The following is a 16,238-nucleotide window of genomic DNA, read 5'->3' on the forward strand; positions in this document are numbered from 1 at the left end:
ACAATTAATTGTGAATCACAATAAAAACAGTATTTTAAATGTAGTTATTTCTATAAATTTCATTGTTCTTTCGACAAATTAGCATTCATTATTCACTTTTTTTTTTTTTTTTTTTTCCTACCTATTCTGATAGCCTTGAGAGGCTATTTCAGCTTCACCCTAACGTTTGTAGGTGAGCTCGCGGGGCTCAACCGGAGAGTTGCTAACACTGACCCTAGCAAGAGCAGTGCTTCGCAGAATCTACCACCGGATCGGAAACGCGACCCACTGAGAAGATCCGGCGAGAAACTCAGTGGGCTGTGTCTATGGGTTAGTTCGCTCGTCGAGCCCTTCGTCGCAAGCGACGGGTTCGACAAGGACGGTGACCGGTGCTTGTGGTGCCTAAGAGCACCGTTAATGGATCAGGAGGATCCGTAATGACGTGCTTTGGGCGACGTCGACGGTTTACCATTCGGTCTACTGGGTCGGGTATGTAATTTCCAGCGGCTACGATGAGAGGGTTCTCATGTCGTGCCGCCTTCTCAAAATGGCGCAGCGATGCCGACTGTAGATACTTACTGACAGAGTCTCATTATTCACGGCAACTAATAGTAAATATCAAAGTCTTCTTAATGTAAATTAAAATGTTGCTTCATCTTGAAACACAATATTTTTAATTTCAACTTTATAGTCAAGTAGAATACGTTCCAATTCACATTAACGAAAGACGACGAAGGCCAAACGTACTGTCTGTGCCAAAATAAATTACCCACACAAATAAAAATCAAAATTTTGGAGAATATCAAGACAAGTTAAATTTATATAGATAAATCATTAACACTTCATTGTTTTTTTTTGTGTGATTATTTTTAATAGAAAATTGCAAAATATTTTTGATATGATTTTAGGCTGAATGGTTAGTAAGCTGTGGCATTAGTCGGTTCTTTCTCTGCAAAAAGTTTACCATAAACGACACTATTAATATAATTTTTTTTTTTTTATTTTTTCAAAATTTCAAAGTATAGAATTAAATTTGAATTCGATGACTCAATCCGTCGTAACCTTTCATACGAAATGCTGCCAATAACGAGCATAATACAATATTATTTTATATTAAGTAATTGTACACCCGAGCCGCGCAAGAATTTCGTCACGACACACAATGTTACTATACGTACATATTTTTTTTTCTATCTCACCTCGCTTGGGGCTAACCCGTTTTCTCGAAAATAGAATTAAAATACGATCGCATTGAACGCGAGATAGTTTGGAAATCTGTACATTGACTGTTCGCTATTGCATTTGAGTGTTTTAATTTTGCAATAAAATTCGAATTGTGTAACGCGCGCAATTAACATTACAGATTTTGAATAACAAAATCTCATTAAAAACTGGGCAAATTGTGACAGGTATTGGTATGAAATCGATCGCCATCATTGTAGTATTTACACATACTAGAGGTCCTGCAGTAGTCGAAATTCGACTATAATTAATTGGAATTGTAAGTTTGTACACTATTATGATTGTATTTTATACTTCTATAATCACAAATTTCGCCAAGGCTACACTATAAAAAAATATTATTAAAGACAAATAATATTTAATCTATTCTCAATTTGACGACAGACGTCAAGAACAAAAGTTTGACAATAAATAGTATGCATGTGTGTGTGCGTCAAATACATGGTATATAGTGTGTGTAATGTTTTCTTTATTGATTTAATATACCTTTTATGCATTATTTAAAAAAATATTAGCATTGTGCACTTCTTCTCTATATTCCCTATAAGTGTGGAAAATTTCATACTCCTCCGTCCGTGCCATTTTCGTAAAAAGGGATACAAAGTTTTTGCTTCACGTATTAATATATAGAATAAACTGACTAAAGGTGTAACAGAATCATTCGTTTGCGAATTCTCGAACAAGGCAGTACTTTGGCATTGTTAATATTACCGTCAGCGGCAAAACTTCCTCTGATTAGCCAACGAAGTTAAGTCCGTTCTAACTTATCACGACAAACAATGGAGATTGTTATTTGGGTTATATCACAGATCGATTGCTTTTATATAAATCTCAAAAGAGCCTCAATCGAGTCCTAATGCGACTTTTATAAAGCCAAAGACAATAGATTATTTTCACTTTATTCTTCCCACAGATAATCTATAAATTAATTTTTAATTTGACATTCGAACAACGGATGAAGCCAAGCGCATTGATATGTATTGGATATAATTAATTCAGAGTTGTTTGATCGATGCGTGTTACTTCTGAATTTGTTTTTTTTTTGTTACATACGAACACTACTTTAAGTTACATTTTATTACGTCAGTATGAATGAGAAATGGACCTTTATTTTTTATTCATACAGTTTGTGATGGGTGTTTTTGTACGTATTCACATGCATACTGCTATTTTTGAACCTCTTTAGTCGCTCTCCGCTGTTGTGGGTCACTATTGGACTACAAGGACCCGGCTCAAACATGCTCTAGCCCTTTTGGTGATATGTAGCGACTCGAGACCACAGATATCGGAACATTTAGACATGATTTTGTATTTCGTTTCACATTCACTGCACGAATGTAATACGTTCTCTTCGATTGATTCAGTGGTTTCCGATAGATTCTGCTTTAAGATTAAACTTTAATAAACTCTCGCGGCCCAATGAGTCCATGTCAGAAGTCGCACGTTCATAATTGGCTCCCAATCACGACTGCATCTTATTGAAGTGCTAAAATTTTCCACCAATATCATCTTACTTCTCAGAAGATCATGCAAACATCTTGAAATCATTGTTAGCGCGATTTAGATTGCTGCTCAATTTATTCTAACGATCCAACGATATTATTTAAATCGCTTGAGGGTATTTAAAAAAAAAAGATTCGAAATTTGAATACGGGACTTAATCAACTTTAAAAAAAAAGGTATTAAGATCAAACGTTTGAAGCATACACGTACATATCTGTGACGCGTATTCTAAAAATTATTCACATGAGTAATGATATAGAATTAATGAGACCGGTCTTAATCTATACAACATAGATTACGTGGTGTGTAATTTTACATGATTTCGTTAAGAACTTATACCGTTATTTTCCATTAGACGAACTCGCATAGTACAGTTGAATGTACCTACTTGTTAGGTGAGTACGTGTGTCGTCCTTTAAAAAAAACAGTAGTAATAAGTCGTATAAAGAGAAGGAGAGGCTCAGACGAATTGTAAACTCGAATTGACGCGAAATTAAATTCGGAAAGAATCTCACTTTTGCTTCGAACGAATTTAGTTCGTGACGTAATCGAGATTGTCCGAAAAAGTCGTTGGCGCGATTCAGGATTTATGACGTGTCGTGACGCATTACGATTCTTTAGACAAATAATGTTGTAATTACATATCGACGCTTGAAAGGCAAAGATGACTAAGCGACAATAACTGCTTTATACATAAATGATAGGCAATAACCATATTCGATGCGAAAAAAATATTTATTTCTAGATCTATTAAAATTATTTCAATCCTACAGCTAGATTCGTTAAAATAGAATTTTTTTCAGGTATTTCAACTTTAAATTAGTCTACTGTAAAGTTCACACATCCTCGATTAGTCACGTTTGCCTTTCAAGCGTCGATATGTACCTATATTATATATACATATAGTAAATCTGAAATCTTTAATAATCCCACAAACAGATAACGTCTTACGCTCTCTCTCTTTATGGATACAATCGTCTTTCAGGTATTCAGGTCTGAAATCACAACATACGCGAAGTATTTAGAATTGTATACTCTGTAAAGAGAACAGACTTTAGTGCTATTTATTGTTCGATGTCAGTAAATGTTAATTGGTACTACATCTTGGCGCACTGCATCATGTTCTTCTGTTCTGCTTTGTCATCCAGATGTTGTGATCTACAATAGGATGAATATTTATAAATTTAAAAAGTCTGGTCGTCTTCAGCTGTACTGTTTTATTGGCATCGCTTATAATATCAAAATCTTATTCGGTAATAACTTTTCAGTGAACACTCCAATCGAGAATCTTTATTTTAATTATATATCATCATTAGATTCTTATTTTGAGGCTACCCGGCAGCCCTAAACATTAAAAATAAAATCCGAAAAAACAGAAGATCAGACGTAGATTTCTTAATTTTTTTTCCCTTTCTATTCTAGTAACCTCGAGAGGTTATTTTAGATTCGCCGAATTAGTAGGTGAGCTCACGGAGCTCAAAAATGACGTTGCTAACACTAAATCTAGCAAGAGCAGTGCTTCGCAGAATCTTCCACCGGATCGGAAACGCGACCCGACGACGTGTTTTGGGCGACGTGGATTGTTGGTCAGGGCTGTTCCATCTTTTAAACTGTGACGTATAACCAATGGGAGTATCTGCTCTTGCAAGCTCACAATTCACCCAGGCACATCCAAACTGTTACTCCAAAAATGTTGTTTGTTAACAAAAAAGACCTCTAAATCATAAAAGCGCGTAAGCGACCATACGGTTATTACGAATAAGAGAATTGACTTTTCATTTTGCTTGTTCCAGGCAATGCACCTCTGAAGACTGATTAAATAATTAAGAAGTTTAAGAAATGATAGATCCATGAAGCTTATTATAAGGTATGTTTGTTAATGTGATTTGGTTCTATGCGATTTGTTAGAAATAAGTTACTGTAAGTTTCAATTCACTGAATTCTATATTAGACATTGATCCATAATGCTAGATGTCAATTCACCTAAAATATTTAGTTATATTAAAAAGTGGTTAGGTAGTTAATCTTGAAAAAAATCATTAATTTAAAATTTACAGTTTTATTATTAATAAGTCCTTGCAAGACAAAAAAAGTCCAGATTATCTTATTAGATAATAACCGATAAGCCACATTGGCATTACAGCTTCCTCGGTTAGCCCATAAAAAGCTTGACGAAACGAAATTGTGAAATATCAAATTTTTATATCCGAACAAAAACAATGAATATTTAAATTCAAAACATTCCACATTATTCAGCTAATCTCATCGACAAAAGACTATTGTTTCTGATTCACATTGTTTCGTTATAAATCAAAAATGAATCACTGTTTTGATTAAACGTTATATTGTATTGAGTGTTTTCGTTTGTTTAAAACATCTGTGAGACGGATGACACGTGAAAACTCGGACGCTATTTTGTAATCAATTTCGGGGAGATCAAAATATTTGTGTAACATCAATTAAAAGAAGTCACCACTCAATAGTTTCGTTCTATTCAAAGCATTGTCTGTGATTATATGTAGCTCTTACCTGAAGAAAAATACCCCATTTTTTTTATTTAATTCTACGAATTAATTAATACTATGTTGTCTGCAGAACCGGCTCGCTTTGGGTTGTGGTCCTGGTAGGGGTCCAAGCATTGCAATGACTACTGCGATGGCCGCACACCAAGATTCTATCCATGAGAGACTTCAACCGGCACCAGAAGAACCGCTATATCTCCGCCATGGAACGCCAACTTGGCCTGAAGCTAATGACAACCAAGAAGATCACAGCGCCGACCTATCTCCGTACTACAACATGCCCAAACGGAACAAAAGAAAGAACTTCAAGCCTCGATGTGCTCCTAACACGTCAGCATTTTCTGATGACTCGAACGAAGGCAACTGCGAGGACACGAGGAGTTCAATCAACGGAAATGAGAGAACTACTCCTGAACACATAGAAGATGACAAAGAAGACGGAGGCTACGCTAAAATCGGCGTGAAGAACTTTAATCTATTAAAAGGAGGTGCTGTAGATCTCAGTAGAAGATTAAGCACAGATTCAAATGAGAATATAGAATCGAATTACCAAGATAGGTTAACTGAAAACAAAAAGGTAGATTCTTTTCAGAGATCCTACATCCACAGCCTTCAGATGACCCAAGCCAGTGAAAACGATAGGACCGTGTTAAACTTTAGTAATTTACAAAACAAAACATTTTGTGCCAAAAATCCTTTTGCTATATCACAACTAATCAAAACAAACTCTCCGCCGAGGAGAAGGGACTCTGATTCCGATGAAGACAAAGGGCAGGACATAAACGCTAATGAAAGGTTAGAAAATCAAGAGTCGATAGAAACCGATGCCCAATCTAATGGAGACACGAACAATGCTACAAACAGAATCTTGAGAGATTACGCTATGAATACAATGAAGGAATTACTCGGGATTTACGGTTTATCTTCTAATGAAGTCGCTGAGGCCATAAGTGGGCAGATAAGGGCTTTAGAAGCACTTCAAGGTGTGTATATACATACATAATTAGCCTTAACTACAAATATTTACTAATTTTTTTGTACATTTGGTTAACACAGGTAAACCTTTCACCCAACTACCGCTTAGTCTGAAGAGGCGCCATGACTCAACACTGGAAGACGGCACCGAAAGAAGTATCAGACGATCCTCGTCGGCTACCGAGGATGAGGACTCTACGAATATTACACCACCGAAGACACCGGATAACGAATTGCAAGCACAAAGGTAAGATTTATATAGTTATGTAGATTTATATAGTTTGTATAGTTAGACAGATTCCCATTTGGTTGAACTCTTGGCACTCAGCTTCTGAGATATGCTCGTGGTTTTTTTTTGTACTACAATAACTACCTAACCTTTCAAAAAAAAGATAGGGTTGCATCAGGGCAAGAAATAGGTGAAAACCAGTATCAATCCACAAGGAATAACCACCATTATTCAAGATTGAAATTAGTGCTTGCTCCTCTTAATAAGGTGCCAGTGCCCCAGATGGTCATGAGGAAGTGACAAAGTCTTTTAATGATAATCTGGACCATACATCTAAGATTATCTTGTCTTGTAGAGCGTCGATTAAATAATATTCAATTAGAAGAGCTTAAATACGTTATTTATTTTTATACTCTTTGTGTTGTGCGGAAAGCCGCTTTTAAAAAAAGCCTGTAAAAATCTGTTAGCGAACAATATCTGATAGAAATATTATATTCTAAAATATGTTAGTCGATTGACGATCGAAATTCAACCATAATTACTAACAACCTTAGGATCTAGATTAATTTTAATTACTTTTATGACAAATTCTCTTTTGTTGATATTGAAAAAAAGATTATTGGCATTAATTGTTTTTGGATTAACTAAAGTTACGGAACTCAAAAGGAAACGATTTTGGTTTTAAAAAAGGAGACTATCGAACGTATACTGCCGTTACCTATTGTAAATCTATCTATAGCAACCATATCATCAAATGGAAAATGTAAACATGGATAACTAACCTTACTTCCCTAACATTGTGATATTTAGTACCTAACACGTTATCATTTTCAGTTTTCACTTTTGTGATGATCATTTTGTTTCAGACAAAGAGCTTTACAAATAATCAACCAACAATCAATGAGGCTGTTTAATAGATCTCAGGCCCAGGAGGAAGACGGCAGCGGATCTGATGACGGAGACCAGACCCTCGATTTGAGTGTGTCCAGGGACACTGATGGTCAAGTAAGAGCTGCTGTGATAACTATAATTTTATTGTGGCCTCTTGAACAATGAGATCCAGTTTCTATTTAGAGACGGAGACGAACTCCTTGTGAAGGAGATCGTATTCCAGCTACAGGCGTACTTTCCGTTATCAGTTTGTTTTATTAGTACGTTTCATTGACCTTTAAGTTCTCATTAATAAGCTTCACAAAGCCAATAACCAATTACGACCTTCTGTCTTTACCGGCGAAGCAGTCCTGAGTTCCTCCACTTTCAAATTCAAATATCGATATTCTACTTCAAAGCGTTGTGGTGTCTATAGACTCGGAAATTGTTTTATATAGCGTGTCAAATCCCCGCGAAAAAGATTCAACATTTGAAGGTTTATCTTCCTCACTTAGGCGGATAACGAAATAATGTAATATTGTAACTAAAGTCGAGGGCAAAAGATCTTGCGGACGATCTCCAACACGATGGACCGACCTCATCAAATCTGTGACTCACTCTAACATAAATGATTGCTCTCACTCTGCGAAACATCATGCCACATGGCGTCGCATCGCGAGAGCATCGGTCTCGCAGGATCCGACTGATGCATGATCACGACCACTCTGTCAAGAGTGTGCGAATAGGAAGAAGAAGAAATAGCTAATTTTTTTCAATTGAGGCTTCATTTCAACATTAAAGGAATGTGGGGCAATAGAAAATATTTAAATCAAAATTTCCACCCACTCCTGATTTCTGGATGATTCTAAACCTTTGCAATTGCGTGTAACACTAATCAACAGTACCATAATTACCGTATTGTCAAGCGGATCTAATGATCTGAAATACGAGCTTCCGATGGATTAATTCAATGGCATATTTAACTTAACGAGTAGTTTGCACAAAATCTGTTTCTCTTGCTTGATCACGAGTGCTCACGGTTACTTATAGGCAGCATTTCAACTGTTTAGTCGTCTATCGATTTCTTGACGAAACCCTGTTTTAATGAAATCATTTTATTGGTCAAGGAACAGTCCACAACGTCGAGCGCGGGAAACAGTGTATCAGAGTTCGAACAGCAAAACATGCTGATGAGGAAGAATCTCGAAGATCTGGCCAATCTGCAGATGCAGGTCAGTTACCGTATAACTTGATGCTAAATGTGTTATGTGTTTCTAAGCTTGAAAGATTTTCGTATAAAACACTTGTTTTTATTTTATCTAACTAGTTTTTCGGGCCTATCAGTAACGCCTTCATATTAGTAGTTTACGCTTTTTCACAATAAAATCATTTTTTCTTACACTGTTTTTAATTCAAATTTATTAAAATTTATTTTCTATTTTTTTGTTGGATTTTCTATAAAAGCGTATTTTTTTAGTTTTTTTAAACTATTATACATTTTTCATTTTTTAGTTGAATTTAAAAAATCGGTTTTTTTTTCAATTTTTAATATTGAATTGTCATCATTCCTTAATAAGTATACCAAATTTCGAGTTAATCCGACGTTTTGAAGGGGGTCAAAATCATGTTCAAAGATTCCGTTACAAACATACATACGTCTGAAGCTAATTAAAGCGTTTTAAAAAAGAACATGTACATCAAAAATATAAAAACAATGTTACTACTTTACACTTAAAAATGAACAAACAATTTAGAGCTAAATATCATGTTGTACATAAATACCATTTTACACAATACTAACGCTGCCACCCATTTATCCGGTGAATTTCTTATCGCCTTTTACGACATCCGCGAATTGGGATCAGTTGCAGTTATACCTGGCCGACACGGTCAACACTAGCATAAGTGTTTAAGTAAAACAACAAATTCCAATTAATTATTTGGCATCAGTGGCACAATCTAAAGGCTGAGAAAAAAACAAAAGACAAATTAAAAAAATTCATATAAAAAAATCATTAATTACAAATTCCGTCGGATCGTAATGGTTAGTTTGAATCAACCAAAAAAAAAACGATGCTCTTAGTCTAATTAAAACGATATTATAACTTAATTGAAACATCATGTATTCTTGATTTTTATTACTTTTCATTAATTCACTCGTTTGGATTTCATTTCTTAAATGTCATCGAAACTTGCCTTTCGTATGCGTTGTTAAAGATAGAAAAAATAAAGAATAATACAATATCTATATATTAATACGTGAAGCAAAAACTTTGTATCCCTTTTTACGAAAATTGCGCGGAGGAGTACGAAATTTCCAACACTTATAGAGAATACAGAGAAGGAGTGCACAATGCTAATATATTTTTTTAATTATGCATAAAAGATACATTAAATCAATAAAGAAAACATTACACACACTACATACCATGTATTTGACGCACACACGCATGCATACTATTTATTGTCAAACTGTTGTTCTTGACGTCTGTCGTCAAATTGAGAATAGATTAAATATTGTATGTCTTTGTTTATATTTTTTATAGTGTAGTCTTTGTGAAATTTGTGATTATAGAAGTATAAAACACAATCATAATAGTGTACAAACTTACAATTCCAATTAATTATAGTTGAATTTCGACTACTGCGGGACCACTAGTTATGTTAAATTCGTCATTAATGTCCGATATATGGGCGCTTCTAATTGTAATTATGCGTGATATCAAAACAAAACTTAATTAGAACTACTATAACGGCTTAAATGTTTTTTTTTTTGGTCATAAATTGATCCAAAAACAGCCCAAAATGTATTTTTATTTATTTTCATTCTTGACGTTACAAGTGCAATACACTTTTCGTTTTCCCGTAATATCAAAACGACTACATACTTTTATAACATAGTGTGGCGAAATATTAAGTTATTCAAGTTTTGAAATGGCTTTGAATAATTTAGATTATATTTCCGTTACTGGCGGTAGGACCTCTTGTGAGTCCGCGCGGGTAGGTACCACCACCCTGCCCATTTCTGCCGTGAAGCAGTTATGCGTTTCGGTTTGAAGAGTGGGGCAGCCGTTGTAACTATACTGAGATCTTAGAACTTATATCTCAAGGTGTGTGGCGCATTTACGTCGTAGATGTCTATGGGCTCCAGTAACCACTTAACACCAAGTGCGCTGTGAGCTCGTCCACTCACCTAAGAAATAAATAAAAATATCTGAAGACATGAGTGGATGAAGAGGATATGTTACAATTTGTTAATTTTGAGAAAACCGGCAGGCAACAAACTTTTGTTACTTGTACTTTTTCTTCGTACGTGACTCCTTCTTATTTATTTATTTATTTATTTATTTATACTTTATGCACAAAACAAAACTTGTACACAGGCGGACTTAATGCCATGGGCATTCTCTTCCAGTCGACCATAGGGTGGTGCAGAGATAATGCATGGTAGGTGCATTGACAAAAAAAATAACAAACAACAACAACAAAACAAAAAAAAAAGAACAAACTCAAAACAAAAATCTTCCTTAAAATAATATCTCAGTATTATAGAATACATATACTACAATTCAATATACCTATGTACAAAATAGTAAAATAAATACATACACATAATTACACACAATAACACATGAAAATACACAATTTAGTATTATAGTTAAGAATGGCTAAAAGTAAATATATATATATATATAATATAATAATAATAATTGAAAAATGAAATAAACTAGTTTGGAGATGATTCTTCCAGTTTTTTGTGGATGTGTTCGCGAACTTTGAGTTTAAAAGTAAAGCGATTGCTGATCATCCTGATTTCTTTGGGAAGCGAATTCCATAATATTATGGACTGTACAAAGAAAGAAGAATGTAAAAAATCTGAGCGATGGATAGGACATTGTAAGAGACGATTATGTGAAGAACGTAGAATTTTGTCATGGCTTGCGTTCAAGTATTTAAAATGCGATTTTAAGTAAGAGGGTGAAGAGGCAGAGTCCAAAAGAGAAAACAAGGTAGTAAGCGCTCTCTCCTCTCTACGCTGACGGATCGGTAACCATTTCAGACGAGTTCGATGCGCGGACACATGGTCATATTTTCTAAGATTGAAAACGAATCGAATGCAATTATTGAGAAGGCGGTCTAGTTTGTTGAGGAGATCTGCATTCAGGTCATAGTAACACACATCACCGTAGTCTACCATAGGGAAAATTAAAGTCTGCACAAGCATGGCCTTTACATTTGATGGTAGCATATTTTTTAGCCGATAGAGAGATCGCAAGGTCCTGATGACTTTTTGACTAATGGATGTTACTTGCGCTCTCCAACCAAGTGTAGTGTCAATGTGTAATCCAAGATTTTTCACGTTTCGGCTAAAGGGGATGATTATGTCATTGAAAACAACAGGCGGCAGCTTAAAATTACTGATCTTACTCATATTTCGATGGCTACCAACAATTAACGCCTGGCATTTGGTAGGATTCACCGCCAGACCAAACCTATCGGACCAATTTTTGATTGATTTTAAATCATTGTTTAGTTTGGTAATAGCATCCGATATGTGATCAACATCGGTTTGTGCGTACAGTTGTAGATCATCGGCGTAAAGATGAAATGCACACCGTAGCTCAGGGGTGAGAAAATTTATAAAAATTGAAAACAAGAGAGGAGAGAGGACACCGCCTTGTGGGACGCCAGATTCAAGATTACACCAGTTTGATGAGAGTTCGTCATTACGAACAGATTGCTGACGTTCCTGAAGATAGGAAGAGAACCAATCCAACGCCCCTTTTGAGACGTTGAGATGAGAGAGGATGGAAAGAAGGATATCGTGACAAACGGTGTTAAACGCGTTTGAGAAATCAACCAAAACTAGTATAGTGATTTTGGATTCTTCCAAGCCCACCCTGATATCACCTGTCACTTTCAGAAGCGCGGAAATGGTGCTGTGGCCTGGTCTAAACCCAGATTGAAAAGGGCTAATTAGGGAATTATTAAATATAAATCGAGAAAGCTGCTTATGGACACAGATCTCGAGCACTTTGGATAGGAAGGGTAAGATTGAAATTGGGCGAAAGTGATTAGGAACAGAAGGGTCAGGAATTTTAGGTAGGGCACGAACATAAGCTCTGCGCCATAGGAAAGGAAACTCTCCAGAGTCAAGAGAGAAGTTAATAATATGATAAATTGCAGGTAGGAGACAGTCTAGGATAGTTATAATCATGCGGCGACATATGTTGTCATATCCCACCGCATTAGATTTAATGGAAAGTATCACTTTTCTTATCTCAGAGGGGGCAACTGGAAAGAGCTGAAAGGGGACAACATCTGGACGCCTTAGGCCAGACAAATAAGCTAACGTTTGATTTTTAGTTAAGGGATCTATCACGGAGGATGTGGAGAAGTGTCGGTTGAGATCATCTAATTGAATAATATTTGGAATGTCCAAACGTCGCGATCTGCCGATACCCAAAGTTCCGAGAAATTTCCAAACATCGGCAGGAGAAGAAGAAGCGATATTATCCAGAATGTGGCGGCGCTTGGCATTGCGTATCATTTGATTACACCTATTCCTAGCAGACTTAAAAAGGACCCAATTATCTTCGATGCGATTCTTTTTGTATTTTCGAAAATTCTTCACATGCAAGTTCTAAAAATAGCCTTTAAACACAAAGTTTTAAGGTCTAATATGTTTTATAGGCACATAACACCTTCATTCAATGTATAAATTCAAGAATCTTAAAAATAGTACTTAATCACTTCATCAACTCATGTCTTCATACACGTCATTTCGGATCCTCCCGATCCACTAACGGTGCTTTTAGGTAACTCAAGCACCGGTCACCGTTCTCGTCGAACCCGTCGCTTGCGACGAATGGCTCGACGAGTAAATTAACCCTCACAGCCCACTGAGTTTTTCGCCGGATCTTCTCAGTGGGTCGCGTTTCCGATCCGGTGGTAGATTCTGCGAAGCACGGCTCTTGCTAAGGTTCGTGTTAGCAACGTCGTCAGGTTTGAGCCCCGCGAGCTCACCTACTAGTTAAGGTTACGCTGAAATAGCCTCTCAAAGCTATCATCTTAGGTAGGAAAAAAAAATGTCTTCATTTGTTAATGTGCTTTCGTACCGACAGGGCTACTTCCAGAAGCAATCGTTGGACGCTGATGATTCACAAGAAAGAAAACTTCAAGCCAGTGGTGAGTGTCAATAACATTAATGTACACAATGTTAGCTTTTAATGTATGATCGTCTGGTTGATTGAGAAGTATGCCCGTGATTCCCGATTGGACTTGTCTTCGTCCCATTTTATATTTTCAGCATCCGTAACACAGGAGAAAATCCGTGCTCGGTGATTTTGGATGTGTTATGCTATTTTTTTTACTCAAGCTTAATAACAAAAAAGAAATAGTGAATTGATTTAATTTTTTTTAAGGAATAGCGAACTCGTCACAGATTGTATCAAAAACTACAAGCGTCAGATTTAATAGGTATTTTAAATAACTTTTATAGTGCCTTTAAGTTATTCTGAAAAAATTTGAACACTGATATAAAGGATTATTGTAATTTTATTAAGAACCGCGAATTCTAAATACAATTTTTTTTTTTATAATAATGAATAATCGAATTAGTCTGATTAATATGAAATCTTCCATCTACTTGGCCAACATTCCATAATCCATTCCAAATATCTAAAGTTAAAGTTGAAAATTCGACATCGCTGTGTATTTTGCACTAAAATCGCAACCAGTTACAGTGACGCTAATTCAATGCGTGTTAGTGAGGCTGTCGAGAGCAACACTAATTAGGACCTTCGACTGGTCGCGACGAAATCGTTTAGGACGTTTCGCGAATAGGTACTTAGCGTTTTCAGTTGTGTGAAACGTGTGTTACATTGCCTCGATTTTAACTAGTTCACTTAAAATAATTCACTCACAAGCCTATCTTAAAGTAATGGAATTCCACGGTGAAGGAATAACATCGTGTAATAAAAGTCGAACCCGCATAAATACAATTTGCGTAATTACTGGTTTGTGTTACGACATCTTGAGTTCGCACGGGTACCACCACCTTGCCTATTTCTACCATGAAGCAGTAATGCGTTTCGGTTTGAAGGGCGGGGCAGCCGTTGTAACTATACTGAGACCTTAGAACTTATATCTTAAGTTGGGTGGCGCATTTACGTTGTAAATGTCTATGGGATCCAGTAACCACTTAACACCAGGTGGGCTGTGAGCTCATCCACCTATCTAAGCAATAAAATAAAAATAAAAAAAAATTGCGATTTTTTTATTGCCCTTGTAAGCACACGAGCATACAACCCACTTGATGGTGAGTGGTTACCGTCGCCCATGGTCTTCAGCAATTCCTGGAGCAGAGCCAAGCCGCTGCCTATCAAAACGCTGGAAAATATACAACCATTTGAAAGTGTTTGTCAAAGTTTCGTTTGGTTTTTTTTCTGTCTCGGACAGGGGGCCGAACTTGCTACGAGGTATACCAGGCTTAGGGAACACAAGTCACAGGGCATCTATCAAAGCATATATAGGGATAGCGAACGATAAACTTATATGTAAATTTTGTTATAAATTCTTCAAACGTTACGCAGTATGTGATCTATGAACTATTTTTTCGGAACACGGTAAACAAAATCTATATATTAATACGTGAAGCAAAAACTTTGTAACCCCTTTTTACGAAAATTGCGCGGACGGAGTAGTATGAAATTTCACACACTTATAGAGAATATAGAGAGGGAGTGCAGAATGTTAATAATTTTTTTAATTATGCATAAAAAAATCATTAAATCAATAAAGAAAACATTACCCACACTATCATGTATTTGACACAGCACATATACACACACACACATACTCTGCGTTTATTGTCAAACTTTTGCTACTGTTGAAAGTCTGTGATCAAATCACGATCAAATTGAGAATAAATTAATATTGTTTGTCTATAATACTATTTATCTATAGTGTAGTTTTGGCGAAGTCTGTGATTATATAAAAAAATCCTAACAGTGTTTGACAATAGAACCATAATAATGTTTATAAAGAAATTTTCAATTAATTATAGTCGAATTTCGACTACTGCGGGACAACTAGTGCAGATAAATACGAGAATTAAACTTAGAACAGCTTAATTTACATGACAACGTCACAAATGAAACATGAAGTCAAGAACCGACAGAGTTCGTTGCACGGACGTACAAAAATCAAATATTTGTACCTGTATCGATAATTAAAGCCGAAATATCAGAAACAAGTGATCATAGAATAAATTAGTGACCCGTTACTTTTCACGGGCACATGTAAAGAATGCAACATTTTTCTGTAGTTCTAAGTGCGGCTTGATTTAAGTTTTACTTCGAACGCGGACTCACTTTCAAGCCCTCTCGGGCGGTTAGTGTTAGTAAAAATTCAGACTTCAAGCGTTACACGCTACATCCGCAACCTGTCCGCTGTTGCATCGATATTTAAAAGTCGTCGTGGCCTAAAGGATAAGACGTCCGGTGCATTCGTGTTGAGCGATGCACCGGTGTTCGAATCCCAGGCGGGTACCATTTTTTCTAATGAAATACGTACTCAACAAATGTTCACGATTGACTTCCACGGTGAAGGAATAAAATCGTGTAATAAAAATCAAACCCGCAAAATTATAATTTGCATAATTACTGGTGGTAGGACCTCTTGTTAGTCCGCGCGGGTAGGTACCACCGCCCCGCCTATTTCTGCCGTGAAGCAGTAATGCGTTTCGGTTTGAAGGGTGGGGCAGCCGTTGTAACTATACTGAGACTTTAGAACTTGTATCTCAAGGTGGGTGGCACGTCTACGTTGTAGATGTCTATGGGCTCCAGTAACCACTTAACGCCAGGTGGGCTGTGAGCTCGTCCACCCATCTAGGCAATAAAAATAAATAAAAATAA

At 36.2% G+C, this 16,238-nt stretch overlaps 1 protein-coding gene across 4 annotated transcripts in view; it reads left to right on the forward strand.

The window, feature by feature from the left end:
* cas (castor zinc finger transcription factor) overlaps positions 1–16,238 on the forward strand; it is a 134,709-nt gene that overhangs the window by 75,631 nt on the left and 42,840 nt on the right. For all 4 annotated transcript variants that reach the window (XM_028182035.2, XM_089739907.1, XM_089739908.1 and 1 more), the window contains 6 exons: positions 4,518–4,591; positions 5,320–6,229; positions 6,303–6,468; positions 7,317–7,455; positions 8,448–8,552; positions 13,446–13,509. In XM_028182035.2, coding sequence (XP_028037836.2) covers positions 5,368–6,229; positions 6,303–6,468; positions 7,317–7,455; positions 8,448–8,552; positions 13,446–13,509 — 1,336 coding nt within the window. In that variant the 5' untranslated portion in view covers positions 4,518–4,591; positions 5,320–5,367. The remainder of the gene's footprint in view (positions 1–4,517; positions 4,592–5,319; positions 6,230–6,302; positions 6,469–7,316; positions 7,456–8,447; positions 8,553–13,445; positions 13,510–16,238) is intronic.

Source organism: Bombyx mandarina, chromosome A1 (assembly GCF_030267445.1).
Source record: "Bombyx mandarina strain Sakado chromosome A1, ASM3026744v2".
In the NCBI taxonomy this organism is placed as follows: Eukaryota; Metazoa; Arthropoda; class Insecta; order Lepidoptera; family Bombycidae; genus Bombyx; species Bombyx mandarina.